The following is a 22,281-nucleotide window of genomic DNA, read 5'->3' on the forward strand; positions in this document are numbered from 1 at the left end:
TAGGAAATACTTCGGTGCTAGTTAGTTGCCTCTAGAGTAGCCGAAAATTATCATGGAAAACGTTTCGATTTTCAGCCTCCAAAGCCTCTGTATGGTTCGAAGACTCCAGGTTAGGTGAAGAAGCCACCAACATGCATAAATAAGTGGGACCTATATATAGCCCACCTTCTTCCCCGAGGGGAAAGGCAACAAATGTATGTAGGTTTTTGTTGCATTGTCTGACATCCAAGTTCATCCCCACAATACCGATTTCCCATCTAAGTGAGGGAAAGTAACCATGGATCTAGGAGTAATTTATTGACCTTCTCCATTGTTTCCCCCCTCTATAATCCATCAATTGCATGAGTTGCATAAGGTAAGAATCGATGGGGTCAGATTTGATCATAAGTTGCTTTCATTGGATGGACCGATTTGAGCTCCACCAAGCAACTAGTTCGGTGAGAGCCTTAAAGCTTGTTACTCTTAGAGGCCTCCACCTTCTAAATGGTTTGGTCATATTGGCTCGGTGACCTCTTCACGAAGCTTGTGAAAGAGGTCGGGTTCTCTGTGAAGTGATTTGTGCCATTTGTTGTCTCCGGAGTGGAGGAAAATACTATCCATAGTGGATCAAGGGGCAATCCAGAGAGGGAGAGAGGGGGGGGGGGCGCGGGGAGTGTGTGTGCCCCCCTCAACGGAGAGTAGGATATAGGTGGTATTTGAATTCAAGGGAATACATTGGTTGTCTCTTATTCCCTTTATATTCCGCAATTCACACTTGCTATCATTGATATTCCGCAAGTCACACTTGCTACTGGTTCGGTAATAAGAGTTAGGAACTTAGGATCATTGGGGTGATGTGGACAGTGGTACGAAGAGGTGCAAAGAATCTGTAGCTCTACCAACTGAAGACGTCAAACCATTCAATTGACATATAACCAGGCCACATGCCATATTAAGAGTGTTAGGGTCAACGAGGCGAAGTAGATGGCGGCGGCGAGCGACGAAGGACACATACCCAATCTAGTTGCCACCATATGAAATCTGACCATTCTGATCTCGATCTACGTCATGGGGAGAATGGATCTGAGAGGATGTCGTCGAGTCATCATGCATCCATCTTACAAGTTATGTTTCAACATGGGCCCAAGGTCATGCCTCAGCAAGAACATCGTGGTTGCTCAGATAACAGCATCGCCGCCACCATGGTGTGGAACTTTGATCTGGAGGTGTTGGAGAGGCACATGACGAATCCCAGTGTGCCGGTTCTTCTGCAGATGAAGAATGATCTCATGGTCAAGTTTAAGAAGAGAGGGGAAGTAATGGTGTAGCATGCTCCAGCTTCATACTAGTATATGGGTAATACATTATGAATCCATCCACCCATGTGCATTTCTATTACCCAACTCTATCTGTCTTTTGAAATAAGAGTACAGAGTTGCAAGACACACAATGCTGTGAAATCGGTAGAAAGAAGGAAAGAACATTATGTGCATTTCAAAATGCTCGTGGCTTGTTAAAAAATTGCCGTCAAAAGAAGTTTGTTGCTTCATCTTGTCATAGTACAATTATACTTACAACTGGAAAAATTACAGACCAAAGAATATTGGCTGGTTTAATCCTATCAGGTATATAACCAAATCACCTCCTTTAAAAGGAGACTTATCTTTTTTCTTTTGGACCACGTTGGAAAAAAATGGAATGAAAACTAGACATTATCCTTCCACTTCCAGAGTCTGTTGCCCTGTTTGAAACAGGAGCATCAGGCCGGTTTTTAACCGTCATCCAAACAAATCTATGCACGATTCTTGACAACGTGATGCATATACGTTTTTCTTTGTAGAACTGGCATGCACATTATTGTGTTATTTGTGGAAGCTCACACTCCGTGATGTGCCTGCAAAATGGAAGCAGGGACATACTTCAGTCTTCTGTATGAGTCCAGGGCTAAAGTGCGTGTGGGGTATGACCGTTTTCACGTTTAATTATGGGTTGAAAATATACTTAAGCTCGACTCTTAAGATGGTTCTATGTATCTTATGAGAAAATGCAATAGAACTTCTGTAGTTAAACAACAATGCATCATGTTTATTCGATTCCATTGTTGTTACCTAACAGGAAACCAAAATGGGATATCGTCACTTTGTACTGGCCTTGACATACACACCTGTTCTAGGCCAAAATTTGGGATATGAAAGATTTAGAAAATAACCACTGTGTGTGAAGAAGTGCAGTACCTTTACCCTTATTCTTGTCCGTTGGTAGAAGCTCTTCAGCACCGATTTTCATGTCAGCATTAGATGAGCGCCTCCTTGTCTTTCTGTTTAGTGCCTCAACCTCGACAATGAAGGTTCCACAGACAGGACGATGATCTGAAAATCGGGACTCTCCACGGTAGTAGGACAATTGTGAAGTGCCGTCTCCTCGCCACAATATTCTATCACACCTGAACAAGTTCAATTACTTAAGACGTATGCAATGGAATGCATCACAAACTGGAACTTTAATACGTTAGCTTATTGTGTATCAGAACTACTGTGTGCGGCATTTATTTTACTTATTTACTTTTTCATGGAAGTACTTATAGAGCTATTGCCACTTGCAGTGAACGCCAATGGTAACGTTAGACTGCATGCTAGGGCCTCTTTTGTTCGATTTGAAAGAGTTTTTCTAGGATTCTCAGAATTTTTCTTAAGTGAGGTCTTTGATTCGTGGGATTGCAACCAATAGGACTTTTGAACTTTTTTTTGGGTGGGTTCTTTGTGGCTTCCGAGTAGAAGTGTGGAACAATAGCCACTTGTCGAGCCGTTTAGGATATGTTGTACATTTGACTCTTGTCAATTGGCATGCTTAACGAAAAGATATGCAAAGCTTTTGTGCACGTTCCCTAAAAAAACCTCTTGGGAAGATTTCTATGTTTTCCTTATGGTGTAACGAACAGCCGCTCAATCTTGTAGGATTTAAGATGGCATGAAAATAAAAAAGGCCTTAAGTTTGTGCCTACAGCAACAGCTGAATGGAATATTATGACATTACACTTTCTATATTTCCCAGATAGGGCTTCCTTGTCATGGAACTACTTAAAGTTGTACATAGTTACATACCATGCTGGTGTTCTCCTCTTTTTGTTTGATGTTGCAGTCTCACCAGCATACGCATCCGAGTTAGAGGAGTACTTGTATGTGGGAGCAAAATATATCTTCCCCTCATTCCATCCCTTGAACACTCGTCCAGCATCTCGTTCAATTTTTAGCTGAAGAATGAACATACTGAATATCAGGGAAGGGAAATTTTGCAGAAATGAACAACTATGGTTTGAGCGCAATAAGGGAATCATTTGAAAGATTTGATATCACCTTTTCAGATTTCTTTAGTAGTACCAACTTTTTAGCAAACAGATAATAAATGAATTTTTATGCCGTCTTTCAGTGAGTAGTTCAAATTTTGATTCATAACTAGATTGATTCAATATACAAAGTTACCTGATCCTTTTCGAAAAGGGCATCCCAATTATTTTCCGTCAAAAGCCTTTTCGTATCTTCATAGCTCAGTGCAATACGGTAGTTCAAATCCCCAAACCATATCACCTTACTGAGATAAACAGTGCATTAATTAGTTACAGAATATTAAACTGACAAGGAACAGATGTACAATCATATATATCACCAGATTCTTACTCATGCTCAAGAATTTTCTCAGGAATTCTTCGCCCGGTTCTCCTGCAAAGCCTCGAAAACAGTGTGAGCCGCTGTATCTCTAGAACATCAGAGTTTCTTCTGAATTCGTCCCCTTCTTTCTGACCTGAAGCCAAATGGCTGCAGATGAAACAAAAGCTTGTCTGGTGCACTGTCATGCTTACTGATATACATCCCTGCAGTAGAAGTGTATTCAGGATACGGACAATTAGTTACAGCAATACTTCAATCTGATTTTGTCCTGACCTTGTTTCCAAGACAGCCCAGGATTCCTCGCCCTATGCAAGACGTTCTTAGATGGCCGATGTGTTGCACTAGTTCTTTCTTTACCCACACAGTGACAAAAATACCAACCATTTGTTTGCATACTATGAGGTTATATTTTAGCTGATCCCTTGCGGTGGGAGCGGAAGTTACTTCACTTAGCACAGAGCCGCAAGAATCCCTCGTGTTCTCTTTCTCTTCCTCTCCCGAGGAATCAGTCTCGTCAGCATGTTTTTTCGGGCGCCGAAAGCAAGCATCCCTGTACGATGATTTGACCATTTCTGCTGGGCAGTTGCAGGCCTTAAGCCGTTTTCTCTGCATTGGCATGAAAGGTTTTCTGATGGCTTTGAGGGAAGATTTCTGGAAGATTGTGGAACCACTTGCTGTTTTTGTTAATTCAGAGAATGAAGTGTCGAGGCTTGAAGAAGCTCGAGATGAAGTAGAATCGACAGATGGAGATGTCGGATGCTGAAAGACATTGGTATCATTATCAGCTGGCCGGTTTAGTGCTTGGTTTATAAGAACAAGCCACCTTGCAGCTGGTTCATTGTCTTCTATCACAAGCACATTACCAGCATTGAGAGGAACAATTTCCTGAAAACTGTTCAAAGATTAAATAGACAGAATTGATGTCATGGAGATCAATGTTAAAGGAAAAAATCTGCTAAATACTCTTGAAACTCGAAAGTAAACCAGGAATCCAGGATTAATTGCGCTGAATACAAATACTAAACGTGTTAATGATATTCTACTACCACACCAATCAAGGATTACTTTTAACTTTTTCAGCTATGCATTGAATCTTGTAGATGAGAAAATTAATATTCATGCATTAAACATTATAGGGGGGGGGGGGGGGGTATATATATAACACAGGCAGTGTAATTAGTAATGTTGGCAGGGAATATTCCTGTATCTATTAAAAGATCAGTGCAAGACCTACCCCAACACATAAATATCTGAATGATCATCAGGTGGAACAAAATCATCCATGTTCAGTTCAGCAGTAGGTGCTTTCCCACCGACGTTCCAGGTAGAGACAAAAATTCTGTTCAACGAAAGTAGAGTGGAGAATCTAGTCTGTTGGCACAAAAGGATGGGAAAATGACAGGATATGAAATTTCCATTGTTGTACCTGATGGGCTCAGTTGTTCTATTAATAGAAGAAGGTTGGGCCAGGAAATGGCTGAGACGTATGCTCTTAACTCCTGGTTTGAATTAAAGATAGCCAAGAAACCAATTAAAACTAACATTTTACATCTGTACAATTAGATAAAAACACATGATTTTACATGTTAAAGTACCTGAAAGTGTTCTCAAGGGGGAAGCGGATACTGTCTTAGAAGGACTTGGTCCAAGCTCAGCTGCTGTAATATATAGGAGCATATGACAGATTTAATGCCTAATATTATCTCAAGACAAACTAAACATTTCTGGATAACTGATTAATGGGAGTAGCTACCTTAAGAAATGTGAGGCTCATTTAATCACTATTGTGGAGCTTCATCTTAATCTCTATATAATTTAAGACTGAAACGATGCCCCCGCAAAAAAAAAACGATGCCATGTTTTCATTCTAAAAGATGATGTCATGTTTCAAAAATGGAATGGTAGGTGATAGTTTGGATTGCAGGTTTGTCAATCAATTTTGTCGCACTTTTGGGTAAAACTCGCCCCTATAAATTTGAAGTGGTTAAACTTGCTCAATTAGGAAAAATTTGGTGAAAACATTGCTTCACTAAAGTTAGTTTTCAATTGTTAAAGAAGATTATTGTACACTTTGAATTTTGAGCTTTGCAGAATAACAGGCAGGAGTCCTTTTTTTTCCTAAAAATTCATGATTTTTTTTTTTCAATACTGGAATATTTACCGAAGGATGAAAACAACGTCCAAAGGTAATTTCATGCGTGATGGGGAAAGTGAAGGACAAAAGGCGACCTGCATTGCAGCTTGGACTGTCGGTCCTCTTTGCAGATTTCTTCTCCTTTGCACCGAAAAGTTTAGGGCGACAACCCTGGAGTGCAAATGCAGTTTGCTGAAGACAAATTTTTTCATCTCTGCATAATGTGGTTGCGGAAACAGATTTACCATCTCACCTTCATCTTTTCCTCACCGGCGGAGGCCATCGCTCGTTGAACCTAGCAAAGGCTCTTCTCCTTTCTGAATTTCAAGACCGAGCACCAAATTCGACAGTCAAATCAAATGTTAAAGAATCTGCAGTGTTCACATAAGTAACAGGGAACTAATTAAATTCTTGCTACAATTGCGTTGAGGTAACCAACCAGCCCGCTGACAACAGAGAATGCAGAGACACGAGAAGATGCGATTTCGGACCGATCTTCCTCCGCACGATCCGACGGACCCCAAATAGGCAATGCCGCAACGTATGTATACACCCACCTTTAGCCTCGAGGGAACCTCCGGATCCTGGCGCTCCGGCGATCCCAAACCAAAGCCCTCGGCCAACCCAGCCAAGAAGCAAGCAAACCCCCCGTACTACTCCTGCCACAGCAGCCCACTTGGCGGCGGCGCGCGGGGAGCCCTGGAATCCGGCAATGCGTGGGAGGAGGAGGCCGGCGAGGGACGCAGGGCCATCGGGGGACCGCCTCTCTCCCCTCCGTCCGTGGACCTCCCTCCTTTAAACCAATGCGGGAGACAAGCGCAGCGGAAGGAGAGAATAAACTATGAGACGGACGCTGTGGCAGGCCGTGACGGGGTGGAGAGGAATGGCTTCGGATTGGACGATCTACATCTAGTAGTGCTGTCTCTCTCTGCTGCTGCATGCGGCGGCGGGTTGACCGGAGCGGCGAGTTTTTTTTTTTTTTTTTGCGGGGGAGTTAGAGGCGCGCACGTGAGGAGAGGCGACTGGATGCGTCCGGAGCGGGGGAGACGGGAGGTGGTGGTGGGGAGAAAGTGGGGGAGGAGTCGGAGGACACACCGTGTCAGCGGCGGGGTTGCTTTTCCTTGGATTTGGATTGGATTGGATTGGACGTGGGTGCTGCATCGACGTGAGACCCCATGATTCCGTTCCGGAGCCGACAGCAAAGGGACAGACGTCGACCCGCTCTCCTTTACATGATCCCGGAATCAATCGGGCGAGAAGGATATAATTCAGGCGAAAATGAGGTAAATGCACCACACGTCCAGAAACTTGCATGGTGGGTGATGATTTGGTCCAAAACTTGCAGAAGTGGATTCCCACATCCAGCAACTTGCAGTCTGGGTGCAAAAAAACCCACAGCCAACCAGATGCAGCCACCTGGCATAATATATTTTCTAGAAAACCCCCTGGTATATCCAGGTTTAACGCGCAGCTACAAGGGCCCAACTGTCAGTACGTTAGAGCAAGAGGAATAAATAAAAACATGTGCCGACGCTACTCGAACACGCGACTGCGCGCTTGTAAGAGCAACTCTAGCAGACCCCGCATCCTCCCGACCCGCAAAACGTCTTTGCAGGTCGCGGAAAACGTCTTTGCGGGTTGGCGCGGACGGCCGCAGTTGCAGACCCCGCATAATGGACCCCTAAAAAAGATATTCCCAGAATATGCTTTTTTACGGGTTGGGGTTGCGGCGTCTGATTTGACGCATCTCCTCCCGGCCCGTAAAACTTAAATTTGCAACTTAATTTGATCTAGCATATTGCATTGCTTTGTTTTATAAATAACAACATTGGATACACAAAGCATCACCAAATCTTTGCTATAATAGCAAGACCAAAGAAAACAAGAACTACAAGTATGCATTTTGGAAGATTTCCAATTTCCATAACTGCTCCCACTAGTTGGACTAATATCTTCTCCATGCATTCGTTGTTGATCTGCGGTTCTTGATTTTACATTCTTCTTTCTTCATTTTTGGTTCGGAAGAAGTAGATGTTGCTTCCCCTCTAGTTTCACATGCAGCCGCATCATTGCCTTCGATTGTGCTAAGGAGTGCACTAACATCTATTAAATTTATTTCTATCAACAAATCAATGTATTGCCCTTCCCAAAGCCAAAATGAGCATCCTTCGTCCTACACAAAAGAATGAGCAAGCTCGAAGTGAGCCACCACAATTTAGCTAAAGAATGAACTGTGAAACGAGCTACCGCAAGTGCACGTACCCCGTCGTTTTCGCATTTGAAGAACACCCATCCGGGGTGCTTCGGCATGCTCGAAGTGAGCCGCAGCACTTTCCGCGTGCAGTCGTCGCACTCTATGAGCGGCATCGGCAAGCCACAAAGACGCTGCGCGAGCGCCGAGTCCGGTGGACGGCCGGACGAGTCCATGCCCGCAAACCTTCGGCGACGGCGGGCGGACGAACTCGCACCTGCATGCGGCGATGCGCCCTTGCCTGGTCCGCGGGAGAGGCTCCCCGACCACTCCATCGCTTGGGGCAGCAACCGGCGGCCGGAAAAAGCCAAATCCGGCGGCCCGCGATGAAGTGCCGCAGATCTGCAAATCCAGCGGCCCGCCGACGCAGGGGGGAGGGGGGAGGCCTCATGCGCGTGGCGGCCTTCCGGCTCCTTTCCGGGTTGGGCTCGGGATTTTGCCGCGCCCCCTAAAATTTTTTGCGGGCCGGGGCAGGATGCGGGGTCTGATCGGGCAGGTTTTTGGCCCCGGCCCGCATTTTAGCGGTTATTTTACAGGTCGAGGCGGAATGTAGGGTCTGCTAGAGTTGCTCTAACGCGCTCGCCACTTGCCACTAGGACCGAAGAACATATCTGTCAAAAAGGGAGACACAAGCTCTGTATACCGGAAACTGTAGGCAGCTACTCATACCCGACCACACAGTTACAGTAGTACGTACACCCAAATTGTGTACGCACCTCATGCCAAAAAATACAGTACTCCAAGGCAATACGAGTATAAACTACTAGCCTCATGTAAAAGAAAAGAAGTACTCCCTCCGTCCCATCAATACCGTACAAATATAAAGTGTGGCGTGATATATATATTATCACATCAAAGCCCCATCAGTCAACATAATGATACTAGAAAAAATCAAAGTAAGCTCAAATATGCTCCAACGCTATACGCTATACGAGCCAAAGCTACAAGGGTCATATAAAAAATCAAATAAATTAGAATTGCTTTTCTTGGGAGTTTAAACTACAAATGCAAGCGTAAGTACGCTCTAATATTTTGCGATCCTAAACAGTAACAAAAAATGCAACAATGTTTCATTATCCTAAACCATAACCATCAAGTTTAAAATGTGATACGTTGATTTACAAACCTAGACTGCAAATGTCATACAAATTAGGAATATCCATTTGCTCCTAGACCTTGAGGGGGCTTTGGCCCATATAAATATTGACACTTAGTTTGACAAAAAAAAGTAGAGTGTTGAAACCGTACAAAAATAAATAAACTGATGCAAATGGGAAAATGTGTTGTATAGCAAAAAAAAAAGGCAAAACATTATATGAATATCATTCGTCGTTTAAAGCAAGGATGGATGATAAAAAAGGCATATGAAATATTGTTGAATGCCCACATTGCTAACATTGAAAAGAGTTACAAAATATGTCTACAAAAATAGCATACATGCACATGCGCCGTGTTTGTCAGGGGGGTTGGTCTAAATATTTTGTCCTCACGGCACTATTATTAAAATATTAGACTGTGTGAAAATAGAAATATCATTTTGTGCACTATATGAAAATTAAGCACATACAAAAGTACGTAATCTGTCACTAGATACCCGCAGAAAAAAGTAATCTGTCAGTGGATAAATATCACGGTGTATGTATAGAAAACTAACGCATTATGCTCCTATTAAAAAAATTAACGTATCATCACGCTCCTAAAAAATGCGTATCACCCTGAGGTGCAGCACCCTCTCACAGATGAATATAAAAGGTCCAGCTCCAAATCAGATACCCGCAGAAAAAAGTAATCTGTCAGTGGATAAATATCACGGAGTATAGATATGTTCGACGTGTTGGTTCATGTACGCGCACAACCAACCTGTGATCTGGGGTTGGTCGGGTTTTTTCCCCTCTCATTTTATGTTATATACGCTCAGTTGGGCGAGCGCAGCATGTGCGTCAATTCAGGACACATTGAGGGCGTCTTTGCAAAATGTTCTGTGCCAAATGGCTGCGTCTGATAGGCTCTGGGTTTTTATGCACCCGACACGCAAGTTTGTAGATGGCGGAGTCGACTTTTGCAAATTTATGGAAGGCTCTGGGTTTTTATGCACCCGACACACAAGTTTGTAGATGGCGGAGTCGACTTTTGCAAATTTGTGGACCAAATCATTACCCACGATGCAAGTTTGTGGACTGTGGGTGCTTTTACCTCGGCGAAAATGTACTCCCTCTATTCCCATGCTTAGGTTTTTTTTTCTTTCAGTTTTCCCGTTACTCGCATTGTGGGACAAAGAAAATACAGTATATAATAAACAAAAGTCAATGCAATGAACAGACAACTAGACACAACGCGATCAGCAAAAAATAAAATTATATTAAAAGTCATACTAGCCTTCTTGTTTCTTTGATTGTATGCGGCCCGACAGAGATTGAAAATTACGCTGAACCAACTGTAAAGGAAAAAGACACCTGCAAACGTCATCACCATGCCAAGTTTTGAAAACTACAATAGTCATTCGCCCCTTGAGACGAGAACTATAAATCGTTGAAGCAACATCGGTTGGAGCATCACCTCATGCAGTACAGGTTTACAATCCATCACCATCAATTCAGAAGGCATCTCACAAGTTATTGCCATATCAATTTTTAGCAATAGACCCAAACCAGTCTCAAGTTCACACATTACAAAAAATTGTCTCAAGTAGTCTAGCACCTTACCAAATCTAACCCAAAAAGTATTCAACTTCCCGATAGTGTGACTCTCATGGGACCACTTGGAAACCTTGATTACAGCTCGTACCAAGCAAATTAAACTTGTCAAAAATGGTTAGTTTCACCAACTTGACCATACCGGGAATCTCATAACAAAAGCTTTTCTGCCCTGTTGTTTTGCTCTCCATTGTCAATTTCAACTAAACATTCCGTTGAACCCTTGCAGAAATCGTGTCTCATTAATCTCACCAGAAGTAACTTCAATTAAAGACAAAGGATTGGCATGCTTAGTGTTGTTAATATCCTTAGTGTTCTGTATAAGAGGCTCCCCAGGCCTCTAGCAGCAAAACCAACATACTTAGCAACATGTTTGATCTGCTTAAGCCAACCACAATCTTCAGTCAAGTGTGACTCTTTTCCACACAGGATACAATAAACATTTTTTCTGCAATCCTTGTTGATATGCCCGCCTTCCTTTCATTTGGAGCAAAATAATCCCTGTTCATCTGCACCTCCTTCACCTCCACTCTTAGGCCCAAGTTTTTTACCCTTCAATTTGATTAAGAAATTGAGGGCCACCAATCATAATAAATTGAGAATGTCCACTGTACCAGCCCCATTCTCACCTAGATCGTGTCTCATCCCTGATTTGGTTAGGGAGTCATGACCCAGAATTGGATGTCTTCATCATATGTGTTGGACTTCGGGCCCAGCAACCGAGAAGAACCCTTGCCACTTGTGGCAGGAATTTTTTTCGGCGCCTATCCTCCAGCCACCTAGCGTCATAGAGCCGCTTTGTGTGCTGACCTCTTCCTTCACGCCTCATCACTGCCGAAGATGGATGCTTCTCGAGGACAGCTAGGCAGGTGGTACTTCTTGGGGCTCGTCGGCGTCGCGATAGCATGAGTCGATCTTTATCCTCTTCTCCCAGAGGAGAGCAACGAGATAGGAGCTAGCTGGGGATGAGAAGATCAGATGGAGGAGAGAATAGGTATAGGTACATGGTCGAGAGAAGGAAAAAGGGTGCGACAGAGGGGAGGATTGAGAGATTGAGAAAGAGGAGAAGATGTAGAGGTTAAGAATACTAAGCAGTAAGCCCAAACACCGTCAGCGATTAACACCGACTTACGAATGGGCCCCTCAACGCCCTCCAAAGCCCCAAAAGCACAAGAAAGCAGTATTTCAAGGGATCTTAGAATCTTACTAGAGGCTAACAAGCGCTTCTTCACTCGTAGGATTGATTATTTTTCTCTAGCAGGTTTATTGCAATCGGTTGTTTTGATTTTATCCATGTTGGCTTGGGTTTTAATTATGTTCTGGTGGTGTTTTTTCATCTGTATACCATGTGGGGCTACTATTGGAGATTGTATTTATTCTGAGAGGAGAGTGTAGTTGCTTGGTGCATGGTTGTGGTGTCATTACTTGTTTCAGCATGGGTGTTAGCCAGCGGTGGTTTGTGTGAGCTCCTTGAAAGCTCTTATTCCATGAAAAAAAACCATGGCATTATTGCTACAACTCTCACATGAGCCGACCAATGAAGCTTTCGCTTGCTCAGCTCGGCTCCCGATTCTGCTTGCTCGCTTAGCCTTTTTCCTGCTCGCTCCACTTCTAGCTCAGAAAAAATGGCTATAACACTTTTTTATTTGGAATTTTTTGTTACATAAAAAGATGTTCACTGATTTTTTTCTAAATTTTAAAATATGATTTCCAAATAAAAAATCATGAATTTTAAAATATATGTGAATTTCAAACAATGTTTGCAATCTTGGTAAAATGTTTGAAATTAAAAAATACAGATTATAAAAATATTCATGAATTTAAAACATGCTTGTGGATTTAAAAAAATATTCATGTTTTTAAATGTTCATGAATTTTAATAAATATTCATGAATTAAAATGTGGAAAAATAAAATGAAAACATAAAAGAGAAGGAGAAAGATAAAACTAATAGGAAAAGAGAAAAGGAAAAGGGGGCAACAGAAGAAAAACTATTAAAAATAGTAGAAAGACACACAAAAAAAGAAACCACGCAATACCTTCTCAAAACCAGGAAAACCAACAGATCCATTATGGTTAGGTGCGCGTTACTCTCAACCTGCGACACACAACCTTACAAGCGGGGCCTATAGCGACCTCCATATCCCCTACACACGAGGGGCTCAAATCTAGGAAGGTTATCCATGAAATAAAATGTGAATAAATAGAATGAAAAAAAACATACTGAAAAGAAAGTAATGGGAAACTATTAAAGTCGGTTAATCTTTCTTATTTTCTCTTTGGGGCTCCTACTTCTTATTTGATTCTTACCCTTTGGAAGACCGGGGAAGGTTGTTCTAAAAATAATTAGTAGAAAATAAAGAGTAAAAGATAAAACAAACCAGACAATATATTCTTAAAACCGACCGGTCCACTATGGCTAAGTGTGAGTTGCTGTCAACCATCGACCCACACCCTTATAGGCAAGGTCCATAATGACCCCATAGCCTTTGAAGCACAAAGGCGCTTCAAATCTAGAGAGCTTAGTACTCCCTCCATTCCAAAATAAGTGACTCAACTTTGTACTAACTTTGTGGGTTGAAGAAAGTATCTTACTAGAGACTAACGCGCGCTTCGCCGTACTGTTCTTCACTCACGAGATTAACTATGTTTTATTTAGCAGGTTAATGTGGTTGGTTGTTTCTTTCGATTTTATTTATGCTTGCTTGGGTTTTAATTATGTTGTGACGATCTTTTTTTTATCTTACTATGTCGTTTGGGTTGCTATTGGAGATGATATTTGTTTTAAGACGAGAGTGGAGTTATTAGGTGTGTGCTTGTTGAGTCACTGGCGGAGCCCTCCAGTGGGCAGGGTATGGCGCCTGCCATACCTTAATTTTGAGCAAAAAATTTATAACCACTATGCATCGATCGCTAGAAGAATACGCTGCGTTGTCGCTGTTATACGTGATGGGCCGACGAAGCGAGCGGCCTGATGAGCCAACAGCCGAGGCAGCCAACCAGGTTCGAGCGTCCACGTGAGCAGAGACGCAACACACTCGACCACTCCTCTGTTCTCTCCACGTGACGCCATGCAACAACCCAAATCCCTAAGCTAGCGCGGAGGCGGCGGCTGGCCAGGTCACCAGGAGCCCAGGACCGGGCGGGGCAGCTGACGGCAGGGCAGGCAACGGCGGCGGCAGGCTGGGGGGCTAGAGGGCGGCGCACCGCGGAAGCAAGCGAAAGCGGCGGCTCCAGCCGGGGCCTAGGCGCCTAGCGGCAGCAACAGCTATCCGGGCGTCCGGCCACTTCCGAGTCCGACGCAGTAACGGCGAGATTGCCAGAAGATGGAAAGAAGAGGAAGGGAATAGCAAATCCAAAGGAAAGGGGAGGAGGTAATTTCTCAATTGTTCTGAAATTTTGTAGCAAATTTCAACAGTAGCTTGAAGCCTCAAATTCAAGAAGATTGTAGTGACATATTAATGTTGTGAACACTCTGGTTGTGAATTGCAAATATGAAAAGATATTTTGAAGTGCTTGGTGGTGGCAGTAGCTCGAAATCGAACCCAAGTACCCGTGAAAGTGTCAATGCTTCGGCACATGCCACTCATCAAGATCAAGTGAGTTCCGTGGAAGTAGAGCATGAAAATTTGATGCAAACAGAACAAGTGGAAGAACAAACTACAGATTCTCTTGAAGCTATAGTGGAAGAGAATGTTGAAGTTCATGGAGAATGTTGTAGTGTGCATTGTTAGTGTGTATTGACTCCTTTGATTCGCATAAAAAAATCTTAGTGAGACTTCGCCCCATCTTAAAAAAAAATCGTGGTCCGCCTCTATGTTGAGTCCTTACATGTTGATGGTGCTATGGTCTAGTGGTGCCTCACCTTGTCGGTTGCCAGCCTAACTAGGCCAGCCCAAGGCACCCTAGGTTGGTTCCGCCCTAGGCCATTGTGTCGACCCTCGGGCCCTGTAGAAAGAAGACTCTGACTTGCCATTCAAGACAAGGAAGCTAGAGCCGTGGAGGACTCCCCTTCATCGATGTAGCCAACTAGGTTGTGTAACCCTAGGGACATCAATATCTTATATAAGCCAGTTGATACAACACATTATAATATTTTTGTATTACCTTTGCTTTGTACATTACAATCGCAATATACATGAGCAGGGGTAGGGTTTTACCTCGTAAGGAGGGCCTGAATCTGGGTAAATATGTCTCATGTTTTTTCCTTTGACCTAATCGTCACGGTGGGATACTCTACCGAGGGATCTGCCGGGATTAGCTCTGACACACGTTTCGACTTCGATGTCAGTCGGTGATGGTTGTGTGAGTCCCTTGGGAGCTCTTATTCCACGTTGAAGCCGTTAGATTTTTGTTATAACATTCATATGGGTCGGGTCATGGACCTCTCGCTCGCTCACTTTGGCTCCCCCACTCGCTCGTTTAGTTTTTTTCCTGCTTGCTCCATTGCTAGCCCATAAAATAACCACCATATTTTTTATTTGAAGAAGTTCATTCAATCAACAAAAAATCTAGTATTTTAAAATTCTTGATGTTTTTTTAAAAATGTGAATAAAAAACAAAATAGAAAGTATTCATGGATTTGAAACAATGTTCATGAATTTCAAGAAGTTTTCAAAAATATAAAATGTTCACGTATTTCCAAATATTCATGAATTTTAAAATATTTATGAAATTATAAAAACAATAGTGAATTCTAAAACAAGTTCATAGTATTTTAAATATTCATGACTTTTAATAAATATTCATGATTTGGCATGTGAAAAAATAGAAAAGGTAAGAAAAAAAGAAGAAGAAAACACTATGCAATTCCACAGTTTGTCACCCAAACATAATTTGGTACTGGAACCTCATTGAGGCTCCATGAGCATCCAAACAAACTAATTTGTATTTATGTCCATTACAATTTGCTCCAATTCAATACGGAGACCTCCATTACATACATCCAAACATATATAGCATTATTAGAAGATTATTAAGTCCATCGAAAAAAGAAAGATTCAGAGATTAGAACGGGTCGTGTGCCTGTGACTCCTACGTGTAGTTGACAAAACATTCGATGTTACTCAGACAGTCCCGCCGTGAGAAACAAGTGAGACGACGACCTAGCATTCCGTAGATAAAAACGCACACGCATGAGAGGCACCGCCCGACGCACACTGCCGCAAGACGCTAGCTCGCCCGTCCTCGGCGGCCAACCATGGAGAAGAGCGGGGAGGCGAAATGGCGCTTTGGGGCGGCAAACCCGGCGCTGGAGGCGGCTAGCAGGCAGAGCATCCGCTCCCTCGTGCGCCGCGTGTATGACTGCCTGGACACGAGCGACCCGCGGCCCGTCGCACCGTTCGGCCACGGCGACCCCTCGGTGTTCGCGTGCTTCCGCACGGCGGCCGCTGCCGCGGAAGCCGTCGCCGCCGCCGTTCTGTCGGGCAAGCACAGCCGCTACTCCCCTGCCGCCGGCGTGGCCGACGCGCGCAGGTGCGCCGCTCTAGGCTCTAGCCTTCTCTGTTTCAGTCAGTCAAAGTCTCGTATGAGGCAGCAAGTGAACGCACATATATGTATGTACTGCTGCAGCGCCGTCGCCGCGTACCTGTCCCGCGAGCTCCCCTACGAGCTGGCCGCAGGCGACGTCGTGCGTGCTCACGGCCGGCTGCAACCACGCCATCGAGATCATGATGGCCGTGCTGGCCTCGCCTGGCGCCAACGTGCTGCTGCCGCGGCCGGGGTACCCAACGTACGAGGCGCGCGCGGCCTTGTGCGGCCTCGAGTTCCGGCACTTCGATCTTGTGCCGGAGAAGGGGTGGGAGGTCGACCTCGACGGGGTAGAGGCTCTCGCCGACGAGAATACGGTCGCCATGGTCATCGTTAATCCCAATAACCCCTGTGGGAGCGTCTACTCCTATGACCACTTGGCCAAGGTAGTATCTACCTTAAACAGTGGCCACTTCAGAGAGATGTACGTTGCATCCTTGAATATATATGATGATCGGTGATAGGGTAATCAAACAGATTGCAGAGACCGCGAGGAAGCTCGGAGTCCTGGTGATCAGTGACGAAGTTTACGGCCATTGCGTCTTTGGGAGCAAGCCGTTCGTGCCCATGGGTGTGTTTGGGGAGACAGCTCCAGTGGTGACCTTGGGAGGCATCTCCAAGCGGTGGATGGTGCCTGGTTGGCGACTTGGCTGGATTGCGGCATCCGATCCAAAGGGAGTCATTAGGGACAAGAAGGTACGTACAACCTCCGTCCGGAATTATTTATCGTCGAAATGGGTGTATCTAGACGTGTTTCAGTGTGTAGATACACTCATTTCAACTTTTCAAGACAGTTACGTACCACAACTTTCAAGTGGCGAATTCAATCTGGTTATGCATGACATCTGAAAGAGAACCTAATTTCTTCCCGGTAACAGGTTATTCAGTCGATAATAAGCTACTGTGGCATCTCGGTAGACCCAGTAACGTTTGTTCAGGTTAGTGCCTAGCAAATGTTCGTACGTGTGGAGTATCAGCGCTGGTAGTTTTCCTCTCAGCGCCGTGGAAATAACTTGACCAGGGAGCTATACCCCAAATCATCGCCAACACGGATGAAGCTTTCTTCGAGAACGCCATGAACGTGATGAGAGAGGCCGCAGAGATATGCTACCAGAAACTCAACGACATCGACTGCATCACCTGCCCTCACAAACCAGAGGGGTCCATGGTCGTCATGGTGAAGCTGGACCTGTCCTGCTTAGATGGTATCGACGATGATGTCGACTTCTGCACCAAGGTTGCCCGAGAGGAATCCGTGGTCATTTGCCCAGGTACATACATAATCAATCATGCATTGGACTTATCAACTATGCTGCATTGTACTATTATCTGGTTTTGGTATTTGTAACTTAACTTGTTTTGACATCGTTTACATAGCCCACGAAAATCGTCTTCATATTTTTAACATTTCAAAAATTCTAAAAAAAATACAGACATACTTGGAGGCATAGTGCACATATGTGTAAATTTTCAGGACAAAATACGTTGGAATGAGGGTTGTATAAAAAAAAAACTAGGGCTTTTCAACACATGATACTATTCATCCTCAAAGTGCAAAAATTTGTCTTTTCTTTGTACAGGTCGCATTTCAAGGTATTTCATCCTGATTTTTTACACACATATACATTTCATCCTCGTATAGTTGCATATTTTTCAGATTTTTTTGAAATGAGAAAGTTTGAATTTTGAATTTTTGAAAAATAAAGGGCTACATGGAGCCCGGTCATCAAAACGCCTTACACATGACTATACTGTAATCAAATTAACTGGGAGGTACAAACGTCTTCCTTCAATAGTCTAAAAATATTCCTGCTACAATTCACGGGGTGGGGTATCTGCTGGTTCAATTACTAATTGACGGTAGTATTCTGCAACTGAAAATTAACACATGCTGATGCACTACAGGGAGTGGACTAGGAATGAAGGATTGGCTCCGTATTACGTTTGCAGTTGATCGACCCCTTCTTGAGGATGGCCTGGAGAGGGTCAAATCTTTCTGCAAAAGGCATGGCAAGGCTAAGGAGGTGAAGTAATATATGCATCTGTGTGGGTCCTCCAAAATAGAGTTAGAATGAGCATGTGCAACTTGTGGTGCATATGAGAGAACAATTTGCTAAGTCTTAGTCGATGCTATATTCTTTTGAACTTGCATGAAGATTTGTACTTTTTTTTTTCCAGTTTTTTTATATACTATGTCACTTGACTCGGACTTGGTTAAGTCTCAGTCGATTGAGACCTAGCCACACACATGAGAGAAATCAAACTCGGATGAATGTAATAGCTAAATGTCTTTTTTTGCGGCAAGTAATAGCTAAATTACTGCACAGTTGTATCTTAAATATGGTAAATATGTCAAAGTAAATACAATGCGAGTTGGATTGCCGAAAAAGGGTTTCCCCCGTTTTGTATACAAAGCAACCAACCAAACCATACAGGGATAGGTGCTGGGGCGGAAGCAGCACAGTCATGCCCAAAAAAATCGACAAAGAAAGAACAAAGAAACAAATGCCGACAACGGCGGATCAACAAAAACGAAGAAGCCTCGCGACCACTGCACCCATCACGATCTTCCACTAGGCTCCAAGACTCCGGAGCGCCGGCACCTATCAATACCTCCAAGAAGGATCGCGATGATGACGACGCTACTGCCAAGGGTTTCCCCCGGTACACGACGAGGCGAGAGGAAGGGTAGCCCCCGACGCCCTCCCGGAAGGTCAAGTGGCGCCCACAGGCGTCACCGCGCCGGTGTCGGACACGCCGACAGGGGTTTCCCCCGATCCCAACCCGCACCTCGGGAGCTCCGGATCCAGCCAGCAGACCAACCACTACCCTGCGCCAACGCGGACATGAGGCCCCCACGCCGTCTCACCACGGCACCGCGAAGTGAGGGCAGCGCGGCGAAGAATCAGAGCCGGGACTAGGGCATCAGCATCGTCGGCACGCAGGAGGGCCCCACCTCCACCGTCCGTGACGGTAGCCGTCCGGACGCAATAGCAGGAGCACACCAGGCCCGTGGGCCCACAGGCCCGGCCGAGCCCTCGTGGGCCCGTAAAGCTCCCGCCATCGCGCTGCTGCCGGCACGCCGTCGACGCCGACGCCCCACATCCGAGCCGCTCCTCCTCCTCACCGCGCCGCAGACAACGAGGCCACGCCGGGGAGCCGGCCCGCTAGGACCCAGATGGGGCCCGCCGGGCCTAGATCTGGGCCGGGGTCGCGACGACGGCCACCCAGCACCACCACACCGCCCCGCCGCCAAGGAGCGGTGCCGACACCACGCCTGCCGCCGGCCGCCGCCGCAGGGCAGCCGGACCGCAGCCACGCCGAGCTGCACCGCCGCCGCCTCCCTGCCCCGGGAAGGGAGCACGCGCGCGCGGGAAAGGGAAGGCCCGCCGCCGTCGGAACCACCGGGCCAGCGCCGGGGGCGACCGCAGGCGGCGGCGAGAGGAAAAGGGGGAGGAGGGGCCCCGTGGAAGAGGGGCACGAGCTCCGCCCCGGCCACCTCCCGGGGAGGCGGCGCGAGGCGGGTCTGGACGGGGGAGAGGGGAGGGAGGAAGGGGGCGGAGGTGGGGCGCGGGGCCGGCGGCCGGCGGCGGCGGGAGCATGCGAGTTGGATTAGCTTGCAGACTGCTTATATGTGGAGTTTACTAGTCGCAAGCATTTGCACCCACCACCGTAATCTGATCACTTATTAGTAGCGGACGCCAAGCCTACCCTGCCACTAATATTTACATACCAGTGGCAGGTGCCACATTTTAATTGTCACTGATAAAATATCCTTGACTTAGCCTTGGACGGAAAATTACAGTGGTACTGGTGGCGAGCTAAGTTATCCACACTAGTAAGTGGCACCCACCGGTTAGCCATGCATATAACTTACCAGTGGCAAGCTATTCTTACGGCCCGTCAACGGTAAAATTTTAGGTATTTTTCCTGTCTTTCTAGGGTATTTCTGGGTTTTAGGTATTATGGTATTGTATAAAGAAATTGAACTTTTTAGGGTTCATTTTCTATATTTTAGGCATTTCATGATTATCTATCTATTCAATTGGATATAACATATTTGAACTGCAAGTTCGTTAAAAAATCCAAACATTGGTAGAAAAATCATATTGAAGGTAGGATATATTTAGGTCGTATGACACAAATGTTTGGGAATTTCAAACATGTAGATGGGAAAATTCATACAAAACCTTTTAGGTAAGTGGGTTTTGAATTTACATAAAACATAAGTAAGTCTGAAAACTAAGAAACTTTGTATGGTGTCATTATATAAAATACACAGTATGTGATTAGATTTAAAAAAAATTATGATGTAGGTTGCTTAGAAACTTAAGTAAGCCTCGCATATGGAATTAACCTATTGTTTTCCCAAAAATTTATTGCATATGACCTTAATCTATACTACTATTAAACAAGCAAACATATTCATCGCTAAACGCACTCAGCCTAATCTACACATAACAACCCGACCAATTACAGCCTCACGTTCAAAGTCATTTAATTTCATCTAACCGTTCAGATTACACTAACCATCAGCCAAGAGTGCGTTTATCAATTTTCCCTGGCGGACGATTACTCTGCCGAACCGATGTCCTCCCACACCCGCACAAGTAGGAAAAAAAGGTGGAATCATAAAAGGAAACAAATATGTCCTGGCTTCCTGATGAGGGGCGCGAGGGCCGCGGAAAACGCGAAGACAACCAACCCTCATCCGGCGCATCTGAGAGCAGGTCGCCGCCCCGGCCGATCCACTTCTACCGTACGCGAGAGCAGGCCGCCGTCCTCGCCGCTCCTCCGACGGAGGCAATTGCAGGACGCCGCCCCTGCCGCTGCTCCTCTGCTTCCCCATGTAGGTCGCTGATCCTCTTCCCACGGACGCGAGCGCGGGCCGACGCCCCCGCCGGTCCCTTTCTAACGAACTTAAGAGCAGGCCGCTACCTCCGCCGCTTCTCCTCCAACGGATGTGAGAGCAGGCCGCCGCCCCGCTGCTCCTCCTCTGCTACCCCAGGTACATGGCCGCCGAACAGACAACACGGCCGCCGCCCGCCGCTCCTCATCGTCTTCACCCACGAAGATGCTACTAATTAAGGTGGCTTAGCGCTCTGCGGGTCGATTGATTTGTAGGAATGGAATTCATAGGATTTTTAATGGTTTGTTAGCGCTCTATTTTGGAGAAAATTTCTGATTCAAATTCTTGTGGTTCTGGCAGTGTCAACGGAATAGAGGAACGCAGCGGAAGGAGCATCAGGCACGCGGTTGCGGCGCCGGCGAAGGTCGGAAAAGAGATGGGTGGGTTCTCGCCAAGTTTCTGCGGTTCATGGTGTTCATCCAACTCCCTAGAACAACTAGAAGATGAGTTACCACGACTTCTACATCAAAGGTTGGATCTTTAGTAGTTTGTTGGTGGGTGTGCCTACTTACTAATTTGATTTGATAAGTCAACCTGAGGAACTGCAGATTGGGTGTGAATGAAGTTGTTAATATCATTTCGTTCGTGTGTACTTGTGTACTAATGATAGCTGCTGCGTTTGTCTGTGAGAGCTGCTGCGTTGTATAAGGCCGACGTGCACCAATGTAAACTTTAGGTGAAGCTTACAACACGGCGAGGGATAGCCTTGATTTCTGCATGAGTAATGCACCTGTAATGTTTCATGTTGTGTTCCTGGACTGCCAACATTACAGAATGATAAGCATTATGAATCAGATTTTTCTCCGCATGACAATTGGTATGGTTGTTGCTTGACAAATGATTTAAAGGCATAAACTGATTAGAGAACATGTCATGTGTTCTAATTTCTGAATCATATAGTTCACATCAATATTTTGAAGCTGAACTAGATTGATTTTTATGTTTTCCACTAACTGCACCTGCACATGCTAAATTTGTAGAATGTTACCTTCCAATCAGAGGAATCAGATAAAAAGAAGTATATGTAACAAAATTAATTTTCGTAACATGTACGACTTCCAAATTTATATATTCGAGCTCAATGTCAGTTCAAATACCTCTGTTTCGATGTTATTGGTGAT

General features: G+C 45.1%; 1 protein-coding gene, 1 long non-coding RNA gene and 1 pseudogene across 6 annotated transcripts; 2 read left to right on the plus strand and 1 right to left on the minus strand.

Moving 5' to 3' along the window:
* Nucleotides 1–871: 871 nt before the first annotated feature.
* LOC109778956 (type I inositol polyphosphate 5-phosphatase 10) lies at nt 872–6,862 on the minus strand. Of its 5 annotated transcripts, none has more exons than XM_045235004.2 (12): nt 6,336–6,862; nt 6,032–6,095; nt 5,874–5,949; nt 5,240–5,302; nt 5,071–5,143; nt 4,879–4,983; nt 3,918–4,536; nt 3,654–3,847; nt 3,459–3,567; nt 3,081–3,229; nt 2,214–2,422; nt 872–1,247 (listed from the first exon to the last, which is right to left on the minus strand). In XM_045235004.2, exons 2-12 carry the CDS (start codon nt 6,059–6,061, stop codon nt 1,129–1,131), a joined length of 1,746 nt encoding a protein of 581 aa, XP_045090939.1. In that variant the 5' UTR covers nt 6,062–6,095; nt 6,336–6,862; the 3' UTR covers nt 872–1,128. The 5 variants fall into 5 exon arrangements, with proteins under 5 accessions (XP_045090939.1, XP_020193125.1, XP_040260298.1 ...); XM_020337536.4 differs by having other exon boundaries at nt 6,032–6,149; nt 6,336–6,595; XM_040404364.3 differs by having other exon boundaries at nt 6,218–6,585.
* A 9,060-nt stretch (nt 6,863–15,922) lies between these two features.
* On the plus strand, nt 15,923–18,382 carry LOC109778951 (nicotianamine aminotransferase 1-like; annotated as a pseudogene).
* A 2,530-nt stretch (nt 18,383–20,912) lies between these two features.
* Nucleotides 20,913–22,052, plus strand: LOC120976827 (uncharacterized). Its single transcript, XR_005773329.3, has 2 exons — nt 20,913–21,340; nt 21,461–22,052. It is a non-coding gene; the product is annotated as an uncharacterized lncRNA (long non-coding RNA).
* The last annotated feature ends 229 nt before the right edge of the window (nt 22,053–22,281 follow it).

This window comes from Aegilops tauschii, chromosome 3, assembly GCF_002575655.3.
Source record: "Aegilops tauschii subsp. strangulata cultivar AL8/78 chromosome 3, Aet v6.0, whole genome shotgun sequence".
NCBI classification, from domain to species: domain Eukaryota; kingdom Viridiplantae; phylum Streptophyta; class Magnoliopsida; order Poales; family Poaceae; genus Aegilops; species Aegilops tauschii.

What these genes read in the sequence shown, in the direction of transcription:
- LOC109778956 (XM_045235004.2), bottom strand. Translation starts at nt 6,061, where the DNA reads ATGGCCTCCGCCGGTGAGGAAAAGATGAAG. An exon ending in CCGGTGAGGAAAAGATGAAG is followed by an intron (nt 5,950 to 6,031) that starts GTGAGATGGTAA and finishes TTTGCACTCCAG; the next exon opens with GGTTGTCGCCCTAAACTTTT. An exon ending in CAGTCCAAGCTGCAATGCAG is followed by an intron (nt 5,303 to 5,873) that starts GTCGCCTTTTGT and finishes TATATATTACAG; the next exon opens with CAGCTGAGCTTGGACCAAGT.